Source organism: Mastacembelus armatus, chromosome 9 (assembly GCF_900324485.2).
Source record: "Mastacembelus armatus chromosome 9, fMasArm1.2, whole genome shotgun sequence".
NCBI classification, from domain to species: Eukaryota; Metazoa; Chordata; class Actinopteri; order Synbranchiformes; family Mastacembelidae; genus Mastacembelus; species Mastacembelus armatus.
The window spans coordinates 10,187,950-10,207,660 of record NC_046641.1 but is presented as its reverse complement, the minus strand read 5'-3'; the positions used below and the strand labels follow the sequence as shown (position 1 = coordinate 10,207,660).

The window sequence follows — 19,711 nt, the reverse complement described above, 5'->3', positions numbered from 1 at the left end:
TCTCATGTAACACACCTCTGCCTCTGCTCACTTCTCAGTTCGACTAATTATAGTTAATTTGATTCGACTTTCCCATTAACACATGTACATATTCTGTCCTCAAAAAATAAATTAGACTGGGATTGTTTAGTCCCGGAGAGGAAACAAGAGAGCGCTCCCTTTTTTTTTTTTTCCTCAATTCCTCAGTAACAGAAGGGAGAGCAAATTAAAAGAGGTCAGAGGAAGAGGCAGCTATCTGTATCAGTAAAATTAGAAGAGAGAGAGCGAGTATGTGTGTGCTGCAGACGTCTGGCCTGCAGTCTAGGCCAGGTCTCTTCACGGGGACCAAGCAGAACAACAGGAATGAGAATAGTCTCAGTCTGAAGCACCTGCAGGCTTGTACAATATACTTTTTTTTTTTTTCTCACTCGATCTCTCCTGACTGTTTGCTATTTCCTCACACCTTGATGGTGGGTTGTCTAAAGGCTACAACAGGGAGTTGCAGAGGAGGTGGTCCTCTTGACTCCAGGCCATACTGTCTCTCTTGGTCTCTCTTCCATGATCTCCATCTGGTTACCATGGACACAATCGATGGGCCCAGGCCTTTTTTTTAATCTTTCTTTTTTAGATCTTTGGGGCTACATCATGCTTAGTTACTGTAGCCGTTTTTCCATTTCAGTTCTGCCTGAGTTTAGAATAAAAATTCTAGGCTCGGGAAAGACGTTTGTGCTTGTGGCTACATTTCTAACACAGATGTATCAGACTGCTTTTTAAAATTTGGCCAGGGAGACTTACGCATCTTCTCATGATAGCCAACAGGCTAGTGGGCCAGAAGCATTTTCATTATTCTCTGTATTTTTTTTTTTTATATAAATATCCCTGTGTTTTATTCTTCCTAGTGCCTGCTACATCTCCTGAAACTAGATTTTTCACCCTAATTGTTTCCAACAGACAGACTGAACCTCGCTGCCAAGGTTTTGCTAGGCCAGAGAGGGCAATACTGACACTGGCACACCAACAAAGCCGTTATTTGAGAGTGATCTCACCCCTTTGTAAGCTTGTCTGCTTGAAGGCCTGCACTCTGTATGTGTATGTGTGCGTCTGCATTTTTAGGGGTGAATTGTAGCGGGGGGCTGGATCCCACCCCCTACCCCTTCTACCTCAATCCCTCCAGGCTTATGGAGCTGGCAAAGAAAAGATGCCATGGCTGAGGGCAAGGCTGACTCTGCTCTGCTCCCCTCCTCCTTCTATTGCCCAAGGCTGCCCCACATGACCCTGTATATAAGTGTGTGTGTGTTTGCATGTTTGGCTCGTTTTTATATCGTATGGAAGTGTCCTTGGCTATATATTTTAGTGTATGTGTATGCATTCACAAATATTTCCCGGAATCTAAAATGCTGTAATGAGTGTGTATGCTGGTTTGCAATTATCTGTACGTGTGCGTGTGTGCGTGCATGTATACTGATGCTCCCTCTTCCTGTTCCTCAGCTGGTAGGAGTGTTTAAATTTTGCAGGGTGGCCAGGGCAGCTGGTACCCCTGATTGGAATGGAAAATGACCCAGAGCCTTTAGCTGCGCAGTTCAGACCTGGCACACACAGACACACACACACATACAGAGGAGGCGTGTCAGTTAGCAAAGGGGGTGGGAAATAAAGAAGAGAGCCTTTAAGCTGTCACCACTCTGCTCTGTGACCGTAATCGCTGATGGCGTCCTCTCAATACAGCCCACCGTGTTAGTAAGCACAGCTAGTCCACCTCGACGTGTAAACACACACACATTCACTAACTCATTTAGACCTTTAAAGAGGAAAGTGTGTGTGTCAGTGTGTGTACTCATACTTCTCTCTTTGGGAGGACCATATTAAGCGTAATTTTATCAAAGTGAGAATATTCAGCTGGGAATTTCTAACTAGATACAGACTCCTGTATGAGGGAGAACATTTGGTTCTAGGGTTCAGGTTAGAATTAGGGTTAGGGGAAGTGCTGAGTTTAGGCATTTGGTTGTGATAGTTAAGGTTAGGGTAAGGGTCTAGGGAATGGAGTATGCCAATGAATGTCCTCACTCAGATAGAAGTGTTTTACCTAAGTATTTTGTTGAACTGTTGGGCTTGAGTCAAACTGAAGAAAGCACGGGAGGTTACTACATGACTACTTTTTTCAATTTCTATCAGGATTTTTGTGCATCTCTGGTATCCACACACAAATGTGTACACGCTCACGCTTAATGCACACCATCCCATGGTCCCTGCAGATCTTAATGTGAATGAGTGTTTGTGGAGCAGAAAGATGTCATTTGCTCAGTGGCACAGGAAACACACAGTCCCCTTGGACTGCTGTAGTCAGTCATGGTTCGTCTCTGTCAGTTTGTCTGTCTCTGTTATAGATACACACACACACGTAGTGCTTTATACACACTTGGGCCTCTTCTCAGTCAGCACGGTAAAGAAAGTTCATTCTGTTCAGCACTTATTTCCCTGTGGGTCCTGAACTGGCAACTGCGAAGAGCTGAGCACTCGTACTATTAGAGGTGAGGCTGTGTTTGGAGCCCTCAGCTTCGTTCGGGTGTGCTGATGTTTCAACTGCAGGTTTCTCCAGGCTGTATTTCAAGGACTTCCCTCGTTGGGAATTTCCAACTAGATGCAGTACTTCTTTCTCCTCTCTTCCTGCCTGTCTCTTGCTATCCACCCCCAACCTTTCTTTCTGCGTTTTTCAGGTGGTTGCCAGGATTAAGTCTAGACCTCTAGCCAACAGACTCTCTGGTTGAGCCTTACAGAGCGCCAAGATCAGGGTGAGACTTTCTTTTAGATAAACGCCTGTGTGTGAGCGTGTGTGTATAAAACACACACAGAGGCCAGAGAGGATCATGGAAATAATGACGATGTTGTGATCTGTTATCAAAGGTTTCTTGCGGGCCACGTATGCCCAGCACTGCCTTTGTAATGTAGAAACACATACATCTTGCTCAGCATTTAGTGCACATGAAGGCCACCGGGAGGTAGCTTCTTTGAAGAGGAGATGGCAGAGGCCAAGGAACATTAAACTATTTTATTTATTTTGCTGTCCTTTTTCACCTCCAAGGTCTAGCTGGAGTGTAATGTAACATATTTATTTGGATAATTGAGAGCAATGAATTTGTTCTGAAAACACGCTCTTTCCATCCGCAAACAAAGCCGAGTTTCAAGGTTTAGTTCGTTTCTTTCGCTGGCTTCCAGACTAATTGAAAAGAAGAACAGAATGGTCACAGGCCAGAAATGATTTTGTTTTGTTGGCCATGAAGATCATTCTCTACCTCTCTAGCCCTGAACTTAAATCACCATACACTCCATGAGTACAAAATGCCCCCCCCCCCCTTAAAGTAAAACCTTCAGCAACAACTAGGGAAGGAATTCAACAGCATATTAAAAAATATGTCTATAGAAAATACAAGTAAAAGAAGAATTTGTACTCTTTAAAATACATAAACAAGAAGTCAACAATGGGTGCTGGAAGTAACAAAGGGTGATGTCTGAACTCTGGTGGAGTGTGTCACATAGTCTAAATGAAGATATTCAACAGAAGTTAGGAGTGTTTGCTTAAACTGTGGTTTCAATGCTAAGCTGAACCCTGCAGTGTATGTAAAGTGTTGTACTTTTAATTGTTGAGTTGTAAAGGGCACCTCTAGCTCACCTCTAAATTGTTATGTCTTCTAAAGAAAAGAAAGACTCAGGGCCAACAAAAGGATGGTGCACAGAAGCCCTTAGAAGCTTTCAGCAAGAAGGTAAAGTGAGTGTGAAGTTTAAAAGACTATGTGATGTGGTGTAAAGTCGAATGTGACAGTATTGGCAGTATGGCACTGTGTGTGTAAACCCATAGCTTGGTTAAGGCAATTATAACCAATTCTGTGCACAACTATACAGATTTTTTTTTTTAACCTATTTAACCAGTTTTTAATTGCCTCAAGATTTTTCACTAGTATTTCATAGGAAACAATAACCAGAACATATGTGTATAGTCCGGTGGGATTTAGCCTCAGACCAAACTGCTGACAATGTGTTTTGTGGATTATCCAGATTAACAACCATATTGTTTTGTTTTTAACCAGAGATGTGATGGGATTTTGGACATGAGCCCTTAATATTTCCTTTAGCACCACCTAGAAAACTTTCCCATTAGCCTCCCCTGCACTTTATTTTCAGTGCTGACGAGCAAATGTTAGCATGCTAACAGAGTGAAAACTAAGGGTTGCTAAACATCTGCATGTTGTGATCAGCACACTTTAACTCAAAGCACCACTGTTCTAAGTACGGCCTCACACCTGCTAACCGTAGCTTCTTCAGTACACTGACACCTCACCTTGTGCGCCATCATCTATGTAAAACACATATCTTTGTGTCCCGCCTTTGTACTATGCATGTTGTACTGGGCACAAAAAAAAAGCATCTAAAGTAATGTCCTAAAAGTTTTGCGAGTTAAATTTGTATTAAAATGCACTGATGAGAGCTTCAATTCTGAAATTTAGTTCTCGTCTTCATCTCACTTTAATCTTCTGTGTTCATAAATTAACTGTACTTCTATACCATAGGTCACTAACAGGCGGGCCGCGGTCCGGGTGCGGACCTAGCAGCCGCCCCATACGGACCCGGACCTACAGCCAAAACAGAAGGTTATGATTTAAAACCTAACAGGTCGCTTCTATTTCCACCGACGCAGCTTTTGTAGACTTTACAGTAGTGGAAACGCACAGACCAATTGCATGCGAGTTGAGCCATCCCACGTGATACCACTCAGCCAATCAAGTCTGTGCATTCCAGGCGGTAAACATTACGACTGCAGTGAAAACAGAGCTAGAGGCAAGTTACACGTGAAAAGACAGTACAAAGAAAAGGAAAGATAGCAATACATGTAGAAAACAAAAGGAGAGAAACAGGCGAGTGAGATGGAGAAAGGGAGAGAACTTAGTTAATGAGAGAACATTATACATATCTACAGCCATACATATATGTTCAGTTGTATGTTACATGACAATAAATATTGTCATAAAGATTTGGAATTGTATTGAATTCATTTGATTTGACATTCAGGTATTGATTACATGCAGATGTTGATAAAACTACTAGGCTACTTATATATATATCACACTAGCTAGTTAGACATTATGATCTTCTGGACCTTTGCTTCAAGAAATTTTCTCTAACTGGACCTCTTTAAATTTTAGTTGAATACCCCTGTTCTATACTATGTCTTGTAGGCCTATTGTAGTCTACAATCAAATTTTATATGACATCATAGGAAACTGTTTACTTGTTTATCCATGATGATTCAGTTTTTAACTGCTGGCAATGATTAGCCTTTTCTAATTCGACTGAACAGTTAGGAGTTCATTTAGGACACTACTGCATTAATTATTTGAGATGCTAATCACCCACTGATGATCTGATCAGCATCCAGTAAATCAGAGTCTATCTGATGCCCTTTCACACTAGAGGTGTTGGAGTGGCAGAGGATTACAGGGAGCTAGCAGCTGGTGTCCCTGACTTTACATCCAACCTTATTTGTGCCACCCTCTCCGAGAGACTACTGTAATCTGTTCCTACCCAGCAACACATTCAACAGACCCAGCCTGCTAAGGTGACGCTTACCGTGGCTGAGAATACAGAGGCTTTCACTGGCATGGCAATATAATTTAAGCTGGTTTGAAAAGAGAATTATAGCAGAGACAATGCAGCGCTGTTCTCCCTTCCATAGTACTGGTATAGAAAAGATAGTGAGCGAGCGCTTTAACTAATGGCTTTCCTATTCGTGTTTTTAATGCTCTGAATGTCAAGGTGGAAAAGGGAGAAAGATATCACTGAGCATTCAGACACTGTAACTAAAGCAGAGAGGGATTTTGGCATACCAGCATGTCTGGCTGGTCTTTCTTTTTCCTGCATCTGATGCCTCTCCTCTGGCTGCTTTGGTGTTTCCCTTGGTTGGCCTTGTTGTTTTTGCTGTGGTTTTTAGTCGCTACCTAGCAGCTCCCTGTGGATGTGTGATGCTGTGCCCCTGGCTGCAGTTCACACATTCACCCTGCTTCTCCTTCTCAGTCAGCGAGGGGGAAAGAGAAAGAGAGAGAGGATGTTTACCATGCTGTGGAGCTGCCTGCTTCCCAGCTTGTCTGCCTCAGCCCCAGCCTCAGACCAGAGACACAGGGAGAGACATAGGGGGAGGGAGCACTGCATCTTTCTTTCCTTCCCTCCCTCCCTCTTTTTGCGCCAATTTTCCCTTCCTCCACTCTTGCTTTTATATTTCTTGTCTTCGCCTGCCCTCTAAAGGCCAAAGGGCTTTGCGTTCTGTATGTATATGTATGTGTGTGTATGTAGCAGACTGCATCAGGCTGCTGCATCAGACAGTGGCTCTTACTTGGCATGTGAATTCCCTCCCTCTGCTGTTGCTCCAAAGCTGAGGTCTTAGTGGGATGTTTTCACATTCATGTACACACACACACACAGACACACATAAAGGACAGTGTAATTACCCTGTGCTCTCTTGTAATCCCCCAGGTGTTGTATTTATCTCCACTGCAGCATATCTGACACCCAAAACCAAAACCTGGATTCACTTCACTCGCTGTCCCTGCACCAATCCCATTCTTCAGCTTCTAGTCTCAAGACTGTATGTGTGTGTGTGTGTGTGTGTGTATTACATTATAAACAGCAACGTGATGCTATTTTCATGTGTTTCGGTTAGAAAATATGTAATTTAGCATTGGCTGTGGCTGTTGACATCTTTATTAAGTGCAGCTGGACTGTGTGGTGGGATATTAGTGTGTGTTTTAAATCCTTTGATGGATTAACAGGAGCAGCTGATTCTGAAACATACAACTAAGCAAGGACTCTAAAATCATGCAAAAGCAGAAGATATAAACTGATGCTTAACGGCAATATAAGCGAAAGTCAGGCAGGTAAATATGCAAATGTGACAAACAGCAGACGGCACACACCGCCACACACTTAGCTTTCAGGCAGACTGAGCTACAATCAAACACGTAGCCGTACAGTCAGTCGTACAGGCTTTTAGGTGAGCTGAGCCCAGGGCCGTGCTGCAGGGCCCCACTCCTCCCCACACCAATGTCTTTCTTTTTGTCTGTCAGCTGGGTTTGATGCAGTAATAGTGGGGAACGACGAAAAACTATGCTTTTCGTCTTTTCGTGTTTCTTTCTCTCCTATGCGAGTTCAAACAGGGCTTCAGTTGACATGGGACAGTTGGATTGGACTGGACGTCCTGGAGCAGGTTGCTGCTCGGATGATAGTTTTGTTAGTTGATAGTTTTAAATTAATTTTCAGAAGAGTTCAAAAGAACTATCTTTGCATTACTACAAGACTAGCCCCAAGATTTGGCAATACAACTGGTAGTGTAAGTGTTGCTTTGTCTGCTGCTTTATGTGTAAACTATCCCTATTTGCATTACATTAATTTGCCAATCACATCTGCTACAACATTTCATTGTCCCATGAGAGGACTAGAGCCAGTATTTGGTTTGTCCATTCTGGGCTACTATAGAAACAGGGGCGGTGTAACATGGCTGCTTCCATGAAAGGAGACCTGCTCCCTGTATAGCTTTAAAAGGCTCATTCTAAGATTAAAATATAATGGTTGGTATTTTCCAGTGATTACACACTGACAAAATATTTATGAAGATTATATTCCATTTCTGCTAATAAATCGCTCTAAATATTACACATTGAACCTTTAACTGATGCATGAAATTCACGCATTCCAAGACTGACTGGTTATAAATTTAGTTCGATACGTGTGTACTCCATGCACATGTATTTTTAATTTTAATTTGCCCTTTTTGTTCATTTCATTCTGTTCTCTTTATTACACAGCAGTTAAAATGTTCCTGCGCGGTGCCAGCTGAAGAAAAATACTACTGCAATCATTTTTGTTGAAGGGAAAAGTATTAAGTTGTAGTGGGAGAAGTAAACCTTGTCTGCCCTTCTTTCATTTCTGCACCTCTGGTTGAAAACACAGACTTAAAGGCCCCTTGCAGAGCTCAGTCCAAGGCTGGTCACAGAACAGGACATTACAAAAAAAAGAAAAAGAAAAGCAAAAAAGCTTTTCTCTTTGAAAGCTGGCCCATCTTGTTTGGAGCTCATCTAGAAGGGACAAAGATAGATCCGTTTTTCAGCAGACATTGTGTTGCATGTACTTGCATGTCTGCGTTGGGTACTACAGTAGTGTAGTCAAATCAACACCCTGGTGGATCTGAAGCTTTCTACAATGTGTCATGCCATGGCTGGCTTCACACATTACAGACACTCCTACTGAATGAACATAATAGCAAAGACAGCTTGTTATAGAAACCTGGTGATTATGACCTGCTGTGAACAACCTCACTCTCTTTCACACACCCCACGTCGCCCCGTCTCCCTCTCCCTCCCCTCTGTCTTTCTCTTGTGGCCACTTTGATCAAATCTACGCTCTTACGTCCTTGACTGCTGCCCTCAACGCCTGACCCCTGCATTTGAAATTTCCCTGCTTATGTAAAAGTTTATGTAGATTAATGCCACAATTTATGCAGATTGAGTTTTTGCCACTCAGGCTTGAAGCACTAAAAGGTAGATGAGCGCTGACCTTCCCCGCTAACAGCTACGTGAGCTCTCACCGATTATCTCATAACTGCTACAGTGTTAGTTCTGTTGCAGACAGAGAGATGGAGAGCAATTTCAGAATTCGTAGCGTTCCATTTTTTACTTTTTTTTTTTTTTTTAAACTGTCATTTAAAAAAGGCTTTCTTTTTGTTGGAATGGCATTTGGAAGGCTTAGTAAGTGTGGTTTATGTCACGCTGTAACTAACACACACACACACACACACACACACAATTGTCCCTCCTTTAAAACATCATGCTTCCTGTAGCCCAACAATGTCTGTCAAACAGAAATAACTGCCAGTAGTGGTATCAAGCCGCCTTTCAGCCATCTGTGTGTCACGCCAAGGCTCCACGGAGCCATAAACCCACTCACAAGTGGCAGCAGCATCGCCAAGGTTGAACAGTCAAGTATCATCAAGAGCAGTTAGAAATGGGTCTATCTGAAAGCAAACAAAGGGCTTACACTTGACTCGACCCGCTGCATGTAGGCTAAGTGCACACAGTCCTGTCTGACACAAGAAAGTGGCTTTCAGTCTGAACAGACAAAGCAGAAGAGTAGACAGGAAAGCCAGCAAAGTTAAATGTCACCATTATAACGTCACAAGAGGGGAGAAAAAAGTATTACATTGAGCTGTGAGTCACATTCAGTTTGAATATAGTGAAGCAGGGCTGAAAGGATAAAGTCAAGGTTACTGGAGATCTTTTCAATGTATAGAAATATATATTTTTTACTTTTTAAAACTGATGTGCCTCTCTCACTAAAACAGTGCTGAGTTCTTTTGAAACTGCGAGACTAGATACAATGTTTATAGCATAAATTATTAAGATTAGGCTTAAGCTTGCTGCTACTTGCTCTCTACAAAGTGCAAACCTTTAGCGGAGCGAATTTCCGATTTCTGTCACTTTTAAGGCCTGTTGCAAGTTTGTCACCCCAAGCAGCTCTCCATGTTACCATGTGATAGTGACGAGGTTGCTCACAGCATTACATCAAAAAGCTAACAGGAAAACATAGCCCTTATCAGGTCACTAACACTCAGTACCTTTTACACAAACACAAAGTGACCCGCCAGTCACACAGTTCGGACAAGGTGTCAGCAGAAGTTAGTCCTAAAGTGAGCTAAAAGCCCTGGCTGGCACTGAGGCCCGGTGGGAAAACAGCTGTTCACTTAAACTCCCTGCTTCACTGTGTGTGTGTGTGTGTGTGTGTGTGTGTGAGAGCTATTTATATCTGTTGTGTCCTGTCACTGACCCGTGAAGTGTCTCTTCTGCCTTATTTGATAATAATGCAGCAGCCTCCAGTAACTCTGCACATCAGTGTGATCTGTGTCATGATATCACTAATTTTACAGCTGAATGTTTAGGCTCATTAGCCTCCATGTCTCAGGCCAATATTTAAAATGCGATCACATTGTACTGCAGTGTAGTGTTACCTCATGTTACAATGTGAAGTTGCATGTAGAACTCATCGCCAGATGTTTGTGGAAATGTTCACCACTTTTCAAGCAAAAAAAAAAAAAAGAAGAAGAAAGATGAGCTTTAGTAGAAGAATTCAATTTTCTGTGTTGTCTCAAAGTGTCTGCACTCTGTTCAAGCACTGCAGCATGTAGATATATGATGCATCATCCGCCTCCTTTCAAACCTCAATACTGCAATTTGCTCCTCTTTCTTTTCAGTGCTGTCACTGTGGTAATGCAAGCACTGGTGCATTAATGTGATACAGCTGCAAGGAGCACATAGTAGCCTTGATTTGTGATCGCCATGTCTATAAACAACGAGGGTAAAGGTTGTGTGAGCTGATCCTGTACACCTCTGTCCCCTCCAGGCTCAGTTCTCCTCCAGCAGACTGATAGAGAAGGGCGGACTGCGCTGGATCTGGTCTCTACAGCAAGTCAGAGGGAGGAGCTCATCTACAGCGCACAGGTGGCAGACTCACGCAAGGCGACTATGGTCCTGAACCTTCCCCTCCTGGAGGCTGGATCCTCTTTGCTGGTCAATCTCATTTCCTCCTACAAGCAGGAGAGGGGCCTGCCTGGCTACATCCATCCCAGCGACAATGCCCACAGTCTGAACTACAGGTTGTCCAGAGCCCTGGGGAGACATCCCTTCCAAAAGGTGACTATGGGTTGGACAGACCAGCGTGCAGTGAGGCTGGTGGAAGATGCAGAGATGCTGCTGAAGCTTGACAGAGAGGGGTACCTGGCACAGGTGCCTCAGGTTGTGAAAGACTGCAAAGGAGAGAACACGCTGTTCCTAATGGAGATACTGGAGGGTCTGAAGTCTCAGATTGAAGTGCTGATAGCTGATCTGTGACAGTGGCTCAAATGACAACGCACAGTAAAGGACTAAAAAGCACAACCTGCAATTGCAATGTTACTTATATCAGTTATATCTGTTATTTGCCTTCTCTCTTCCCATTCAAGCAGTTGGGTAAGCATGCTAATCTGTTAGATGTGCTGTATGTTCATTTCTACAGAGATCCCTTTTTAAAATCACTTTTACTATACATTGTTACTACCTCAAGTTTAATTGTCTAGAGCACTTTTTCTTAAGGTTTAACTATAACAAATTAAAAGAATATAAACCAGTTATTTCACTTGTATGCTTTGTGTTGAATTATGACAGCTGAGTGGACTAGTATGTTATGAAAGTGGCTACAACAGTTTTAGGTACAAGGTTCTCTGATAGATGGAACGGCATCACGTGGGAGCCACAGTGGAAAAGGGAAGCCAGTTCTCTCCGAAGTCATCCTGGTTTCAGATACATTCTCGATGTGCACTCAGGGTTTTCAGCCACACACAGAGCAGTGAGGAATGAGCCACTTCCTGAAGCCTTTGGCCTGTCTGCTGTGGTGGGTCGAGCACGCGATGGGACAAAGAAGGTGAGGGGTTTAAACGTGAAACGTGAACATAGCTGGTGTCTAAGACTGAGCTCAATCATCGTTTTTCCGCTACCACATGAGGTTGTTGATGCAGAAGACACATTCTGCCATAACCCAGACACTGTGAACATGATACAAAATATTTAATCTCGTTTGTTTTTTTCTTTTTTATCCAAATAAACAACATACATCAGATGCATTTAATTTCTTGAACCAGAAATAAAAATAATATATTCTTTCACCACATGAAGATGATGACACAGGCAGGCAACGTTGCAGGCGGAAAATGACAGACCTTAGAAAATGAGGCAGGCATACACCTACTTAATATCATCACCAGACCAATAATAGGCATACTGTATAAAATACAACCATAAATTAATTGGTAGCTGGATATGTACAATATCATTTAAAAAATAAATAGTTTCATTGCAAATAAAAGTGCTTTTTACCTTTACAGCTTTCATTCTGGTACATTCCGTGATATAAGTTATTTTCTCTACGTCATACAAAATAAAAACACTTTGGTTTGCTTGCAAAAAGAGCAAAAACCAAATAATGAACAACCAAAAAAATAAAATAAAAGACGGTATTTAGATGCAATACCACAGAGAACTCGCCACAATTTTCTGTAAAATAACTACATATAGTAGACACGTACATATCAGGTATTCAGTCTCTTCAGGCATTATAAAAAGCCACAGAGTGTTTGTTGAGGAGGCTATAATCAGTCCACGATGCTGCTCTTGGGGGACAGTCTGTTATTGTCTTTCAAGTAGATTCCTCAAAACAACAAAACAAAATCAATGGCCCTCTGGAGTGACAGATCTGAGCCTGTTGATATTTAAGTATGGAGATGGATGGGTAAAGAGGGAGGGAGCGGGAGAGGTTAGAGGCGACGGCAAGGAGACAGACAGGGAGGGAGGATGACAAAATGGCAGAAGAGAGCACTAGTTACAGCGGGGAAGGGGCTTTAGAGTGATAAAGTCAGACAGAGAGACAGACAAACAGACCGACCACGGGGGGAAAGGGAACTAAGAGATGTTAGAGGGGTGGGGGGGTGGAGGCAGGGATCAGTGGGATGAGAGGAGACCTCCTCAAATGTAGCCTGAGCTGTGATCTTTCAACAGATGCTCAGCGAGAAACCCAGGAGACCATCCCTTCAGACAGGGTCGCAACCCCGCTCACTGACGAATGAGGGAACCGCAGAGCGAGCCAACAGAGAGAAGCACGATGGGAAGAAGGATCTGAAATAGCATAAAACACACATGCACACACACACACACACACACACACACACACACACCCCTTCGTCTCTGACATCTCAGGCCAAAGTCCCCTTAGAGCCTTGTCTTGTCACACAGCGACTTGCTGCTCATCTAGCTGATGGCCTTCTACGCAAACTCCACACTAAATAACAGCTGGCTCTTCTGCCACATCACACACACGCACACACAAACTTGCTGCATCTACGCATCAGTCTACAGCTGGAGGGGAGATACAATTGTAACACACACCAACGCTGAGAAAAGCAACATGTCTTTGATTGCATAAACGCATATACGCAGACACTCTCACATATACAGTTCACAAACACAAGCCGGTGTCCCTGGAAAGGCAGATCAAAGTTGAGCTGTGGGCACAGTAGGTGGGGCAGATGGAGAGGGCGGCCAGCCTGGGGCACAGCATCACAGAGAGCATGTTTGTGTGTGTGTGTGTGTGTGTGTGTGTGTGTGTGTGTGCGTGCCTGAGAGGGACAGAGAATGTGCCTGCTCAAATGGGATGTTATGTTTTCATCTGTAAGCAAGTAGGTACAGTATATGCACTTGAGTAGTGTGAGAGGAAGTTTTTGTGTTTTGTTTTTTTTTTTTTCTGAATGCTTTCGTGTGTGACTGCTGAGGAAAAAACACAGGGAGAGGAGAGGAAAGGAGATCAGCCTTTCAAACCAGATTAGGACTGTGGCTGCCTTAGAGGCCGACCTGCCTGGCGACATTCTCGACAGACCGGTTGACATCTATATTAGCGCCATGACAGCAGACAATCCAGGCTGCTGCGACTCCTGACACAGAGTGAAGGTCTGACTGCCTGAATGACCAGATCTTTACGTTCTTAAACTGTTAAATTAGCCTAGAGGAAAAACATCTGGATATTTAACACTGATACCTGTTTGGGGCATAATACCAATGGATCAATGCTCTTTTCTTTTTACCTATGGGTACTATTTAAAGATGATTCACACTTTTATTTATGAAGAAGAGACTCACTTTATATTAAACTAACGTTACTGTGGTTACATTTTTTTTTTCCCTTTTTCTTTCTTGAATCAAATCTTTAAAAAAGTACATTTGGCAATTGTACTGAAAACACAGCCAGATAAGACCATGTGCCTTCAGCCAGTAGGTCTGGTTTTGTGTTTGTGTAGAAGGACATATCTGGAGGCTAACACCATAATTGCTAATAAACCTGATTGGCTGAGTTAAGTGGAGAAAAGTCAATTTACTGCCAACATAACAATGTAACATCATTACCATGTCCAAGAGCGGGAATAAAACAAATGATACTTCAATACAAAAACAATTAAAAAAATATAAACTCATTACTAAAATCACTGAATAACTACAGTATGAGCTAAAAAAGTCTATTCCAGAGTGATAATGAAGAATGTTAGCATAAGGCTGGTACGATGTATTTTGATAAATATGGATTTTTTGGAAATGGTATATTACTGGTATCAGGTAGAACTCATTTTACTCATATGACACTTGTGGACAGTCCTCTGAGCTGTCAGAGTGATGGGGAGTAGAAACGAGGAGTGCGGCACACATGGCTGATAAAAAGGTCATACCATCCCTCTTTCCCGCTCGCCTTTAAAATCAATCAAAAGCATAATGGCATAAAGAGAATAACCGAAGAGATTTCTTGTTTTATACAAAAGCTATACTTTAAGGAAACTACACTGTACATCATGTGTAATTAAAGACAGAATAAAAGGTTGAAGGGGCAAAAACAGGAAAGAGAAAAAAAAAAAGGAGGAGAGTTGAACCGAGCTGGTCCGGATCAGTCTTCCTCTGCTCCTCAGCGTCCAGTAATGGACCAAGAGAAGAAACGTGGAGACGAGAGGAGTTGGTGGGCGGACACAGTCATCTACCCGGGGTTGTTTTTCTTCCTTTTATTTGGACTGGGATTGGGATCCACTTTCAGCTCTCTGTACTGCACCTGTTAAAACACACAGAAACACATGCAAGTGCACGCACATGCACTCACAAACACACACCACCCGGTCAGGTGGAAAGAGCAAAGGATGCTTGAATAGCACAGAAACCCTCCAGAGGCTCTGTGAGTCCAGCTGTGTGGAACAGTGGCCTCAGGGAAGGGATTACACACTGATTACAGCACACGCACACACAGATGCACATAAAGACACCTAAAACACACTACATACACACTGTTCTCAGCTCTGCACACAGACACACAAAATGCACAAACATACATGCATACCACCACAGATGTGAAACAGTGGCCTAAGGGAAGGGATCACACAAACAAACAGAACAGGGCAAGGGCTCATGGGAAAGCTTGAAGAGACAACAGAGTCATCTCAGCATGGTAAGATGGTGAGGAGAGAAAGGGCAGAGAGATGAGAAACAAACAAAAGGTTAAAGAAAATGCACTTGTAACCCTTTCATTACCAAAGTCTGTGTTTAGTAATAGGTGCAAAAGTAGCAACATATTACTGATCACATGTCAGGGAGTTTATGCGACCAACCACGTAATCAGGGACCAAATCACTCACTCTCAGTTCATGTGCTGTTGAAAAAAAAAAAAAAGAGCCATTTCTAAAAATCACTAATCCAGGTTCAGTAGAACATGTGTACTGTGTACTTCACTTTGGCAGTGTACAAATCATTAAATACTTAACTTATACTTAATGGCACATAGCAAGCAATCACTTTGGAGGGAGTGTCACCTATTTATCAATAAGGAAGGTGGCTCCTACATGATGGGATGTTTTTCAAAGACAGTGAGAAGAGCTGAGAAAGAGAATGCTCTTAAGTGATGGACACTCAGATGCACCAGCATCACAGTGGCTGAGCGTCAACAACCAGACTGTCACTCTGCCAGTCTTTCACTTTCAGAAGCACATGCACGCACGCACGCACACACGCATACACACACACACACACGCACACAAATACAGTCGCTAGCCTAGATAGATTTGACGCACTGACAAGCACTAGCCGCTGAATCAGAATACTAATAGAATACAAAAAAACAAGACAGCACCAAAAGAGTCAGTATCGTCTATGGGATCCCTCCTAGGCTGATGTACTGTAGGCTACTCTGCCTGTCTGACTGACTGACACCCTCTCTGATTTTCCAGGCAGACAACAAACTGACGTCAGTATGGTTTCTCTGTTCTGTCTCATGGTGGGTCTGTCTGCTGTGGACGGGAACAGCAGCGTCTCTCAGCGCTGGCTGGAAATGAGCCTTTATCATTCCTCTTCTACTGGTTCCCACTGTCGCATCAATGACGCCTTCCAGTATAGTCTGACTGCAGAGAGAGAGACACGTGTGTATGTGTGTAAGAGCGCATAAATACAGGCGGATGCAGACACAAATGAATAGCAGCTTGTCCACACACACCTACACCCATCCCACAGAGTGCACAAAACAATACTTTGCCACCCTTGTATCATTAAAATCTCATACAAATCCACACACCGTATCCATACAGATATACAGTGGGGTATTTGTGTCTCACAGCGATGATCACCAATGTCCCGTTAAGGTGCTTACAGGGTGGTTAGGCCAGCATGTGTTCCTCTCTACGCCTCACTAGGCAGCCAGACTGCACTGATTCAGATCTGGATACTCCTCACCGTCCGAAGGCAAACTAACATCCTACCAAGCAGCTGTACAAATACAACCGGACACAGTGAGAGAGAAGAGAGAACAGGACATAGTCTGAAAGGCAATGAGGAAGTAATTCAGGTGGAGAAAACAAAGGAGGAAATCAATGATGGGGAGTTAGAGGGAGAAGGGACAGAACCAGAGAAGAATTAAGGGAGGAAAGGTAGAGGGCAGGACAAACTAACAAAGGAAACAGCAGAGAAAACAATGAGCGCGGAACAGACTGGGTGAGACGCCGTGGACACTCGAGCGATGACAGATACTGTTCTCATGTGGGTGTGGATCCTTTTATAGCCCTGCCAACTAAAGCAGACAAGGGAACAAAAACCCAGGGGACAGAAAGGCCCTTATATGGCCCCATCTGTGTGTATGTATGTGTGCAGCTGAAGTTTCATTAGGAGACTATGGCAGTCCTGGAAAAGAGCCCAAATTGACTGTGATCAGTGAATGGTTGCGTGATCCAATTGATTTATGAATGAAGCGTTAAGAGCACATGCATGTAGCACATTTAGACGGACTTACCGCATATCTGTTAATATCAAATAATTGCAAGCAAACTCACGAAAAAAAAAAAAAAAAATCCACCTTTATCCAAATGCTTCTCCATACACAACTCATTCTTGCTCATTGTTTGCTGCGAGCTTCAAACAAGCTGCCACGGATCCAAAAGTAGGACAGGTATTGTGCGGGATCACTGGCTGTTAGTGGTCCCATTATAACGGCCAAACGCCTACAGCAGCAAAAAGGAACACAGCAATTTAATTCTGCGCGTTGACATTCCTGTCCAAACAAAACTCTTTGTGAGTGCATACAAACAAAGAAAAGTTTGCATGTCAGGAAAAAGTAGTGTTTTGTTTCTCATGAAGAGAAGCGAAGGGAATCGACAAAAAAAAAAAACAAAAAACAAAAAACAAAAAAAAAAAAAAAACAGATGCAGGAAAAAAAAAAAAACCAACATCTCAATCAAACAGGAGTTTCTCTGTGAAAAGCTGCCAAGCCAGGAGAAATGGGGCTCATGCGTCATAGATTCAATTCCACCTTACAGGTGACAGGCCTGCCTGATGCTATACCCTTGGCTCCCCGCTCACCTCACCTAGTAACACACACAGACACAGACACACACACACACACAGAGGCACCAAACCCATGCACACAAAAAGAGCTAGTTAAAGTCAGAAACAGAAGAAAAGGCAGAGGAAGCAAAGAGAAAGTGGGACGTTAGCAAAATAAAAGAAGCAGGAATTGGGTGAAAGTAAAAAGTGAAGTAATGCGGCAAGCGCATAAGCAATTTGGTACATGAGTGTGGAACTTAAAGGGAACAACGACAGGAAAGGCAGTGGGTAAAGACCCAGGGCTGCTCAAAGGCTGCTCCACCCTCGCTCTTCTCCTCTCGTATCCCAAATGTTGACAGTACAAGTGCCAAACAGGCTTTGAAGTGTGCTGTGCTGAAGGGGCGCCGTATACCCGTGTATCATGCTTCGTTTAACCGTGCTACCCACAAAGCATCCCGGGACCTGCTCCTCTCCCCCTGTCTCTCTTTCTCTCCCTCCCTCACTCAACCTTTCGCAGTGTTTTGATGATGCCAGTGTGGGCAGAGAGACAAGGCAAAACCAGGATGGGTGACAGTGAGCAAAAGAAAAGGCAGTTAGGCAAGTAAATAAATGAAGTCAAAAAGACAGAGCGGCTACATTTTAATGATACTTAGTTATTCTGTTTTCCAGTCCTTTTCCTGAGAGCACGAGATGTGGTTTTCATCTCTTGCATCGCCTAACTGAGCATAAGGGTTATTATTCCAGGCAAACACTAATGTGTACAGTTCAGACATCTGCGGATCGGAGGATTCAGCACACATATCTATTGTTGGGAAAGTAAAGACATGTCAAGGTGACACAAGCCAGTAAGCAAATATAATAAATAAATAAATCACAAACTAAAGAAAGTTTTGCCTATTAACTACTGTGACATGACACACGCTGAATAGTGCGTAACTGGCCGGTTGCAATGAAATGTTAAAAATTTCACACGAAAGCTGGGAAGGACAAAGCGAAGGAGAGAGAGAGACCCCTGGCAGATGTGAATGATGGCATCTGGCAACGCTTCAACCTTTAACTATCCTGCCTTTGACCCCTACATGCCCAGTGAGGTTTCATCCTCAACATAAATGTTTTCTAAAAATATTAACCCAACTCCCCGCTGTTCATTAGCCGCTAAATTGGAATTCATGCTTATTTTTGTACTGGGGGTTTGATCCAGCTCCTTTACACCGATCATAAAGGGCCACTTGGCATGCTAATTGCCTTGGCCCTGCTTATGCACTCCCCAGCTCACATGGCTAATGGTGTCGTAAAACATCCTGGTGCACTGACACCTTCCAAACACCAGGTAGGGAATACTTAGCACTATAAAGGTGCTCGGTTTGGTCTCGTTTAAGAGGACATGAAGGATTCCCTGATAATGACCATAAAGATAGCTTACACTGGTAAAAGATCCAAACCAGATACAAGAAACTGTTACCCAGAGACAGACACTGACTCTCTCATGCACACTTTCACTACACACTATGGCAGCCTTTAACGCTACTGCTCACAGAGGGACATAATGATTTAAGTAAACTGTTCAGGTGGTTAAAACGTAGCTCTGGCTACCACTTAGGGTTTTTTTTAAAAAGGTGTTTGACAGCTGTTAGGAGCCAAGTGTCAGTGATTTGAGGAGCTTGTTCTGTAAGATTAAAGCGCCTACAGCTAAATGCTGAAGTATGTACCTTTTTATGCACAGAGATCAAAGATGAGAAAGCTATACTTTGACAGTCCAGAACCATGGTTCCCTGTTCATTGTGTTCTTTAATATGGGTATATGCATTATGATGGACTGCCGCCCAGTGTGGTCGCCCTTTGTATATAAAGTCATTAGAACCTCATCACTTCTGGCCGCACTGAAGCACCTCCAAATGATGCGGAACAGTACACTAAAGCACCGCAAACCAACCTCGCATGCACTACTGCTGGGAGAGCACGTGTGTGTGTGTGTGTGTGTGTGTGTGTGATTCTGTATGTGTGTTAGGTCACACTGGGGCCCTGAAATAGCACTTCATTAGTCATCCAGGGTGTCAGGCATAGTGGGCCCCTGCACCAATGCCAGTGGGTGCCATGGACACGTGCCTGTGAGGGGATGCTCCATTTGGACCCCAGCACCTCTCTGTATCATCTGAGAGCCTCAAGGGCTTAATCCCCACAGACAGCTCTGACCCACTGAGGTGGGGGCAGGCAATGAGGTGAACCCGAGGCAGCCGCAGGACGCACCACAGAGCAGAACGTTCTAGGCTGTTTTTAGC

At 43.4% G+C, this 19,711-nt stretch overlaps 2 protein-coding genes across 7 annotated transcripts in view; one reads left to right on the top strand and one right to left on the bottom strand.

Annotated features, from left to right (window-relative positions):
* The window catches only part of slf1 (SMC5/6 complex localization factor 1), a 29,764-nt gene extending 18,588 nt beyond the window's left edge, over positions 1 to 11,176 (top strand). For all 3 annotated transcript variants that reach the window (XM_026320693.1, XM_026320695.1, XM_026320696.1), the window contains exon 18: positions 10,414 to 11,176. In XM_026320693.1, coding sequence (XP_026176478.1) covers positions 10,414 to 10,901 — 488 coding nt within the window. In that variant the 3' untranslated portion in view covers positions 10,902 to 11,176. The remainder of the gene's footprint in view (positions 1 to 10,413) is intronic.
* A 531-nt stretch (positions 11,177 to 11,707) lies between these two features.
* The window catches only part of mctp1a (multiple C2 domains, transmembrane 1a), a 120,145-nt gene continuing 112,141 nt past the window's right edge, over positions 11,708 to 19,711 (bottom strand). For 3 of the 4 annotated variants that reach the window (XM_026322681.1, XM_026322677.1, XM_026322679.1), the window contains one exon: positions 11,708 to 14,685. In XM_026322681.1, coding sequence (XP_026178466.1) covers positions 14,614 to 14,685 — 72 coding nt within the window. In that variant the 3' untranslated portion in view covers positions 11,708 to 14,613. Of the gene's footprint in view, positions 14,686 to 15,899; positions 16,022 to 19,711 lie in introns of those variants that run through there. The other variant, XM_026322678.1, reaches the window with a different exon arrangement.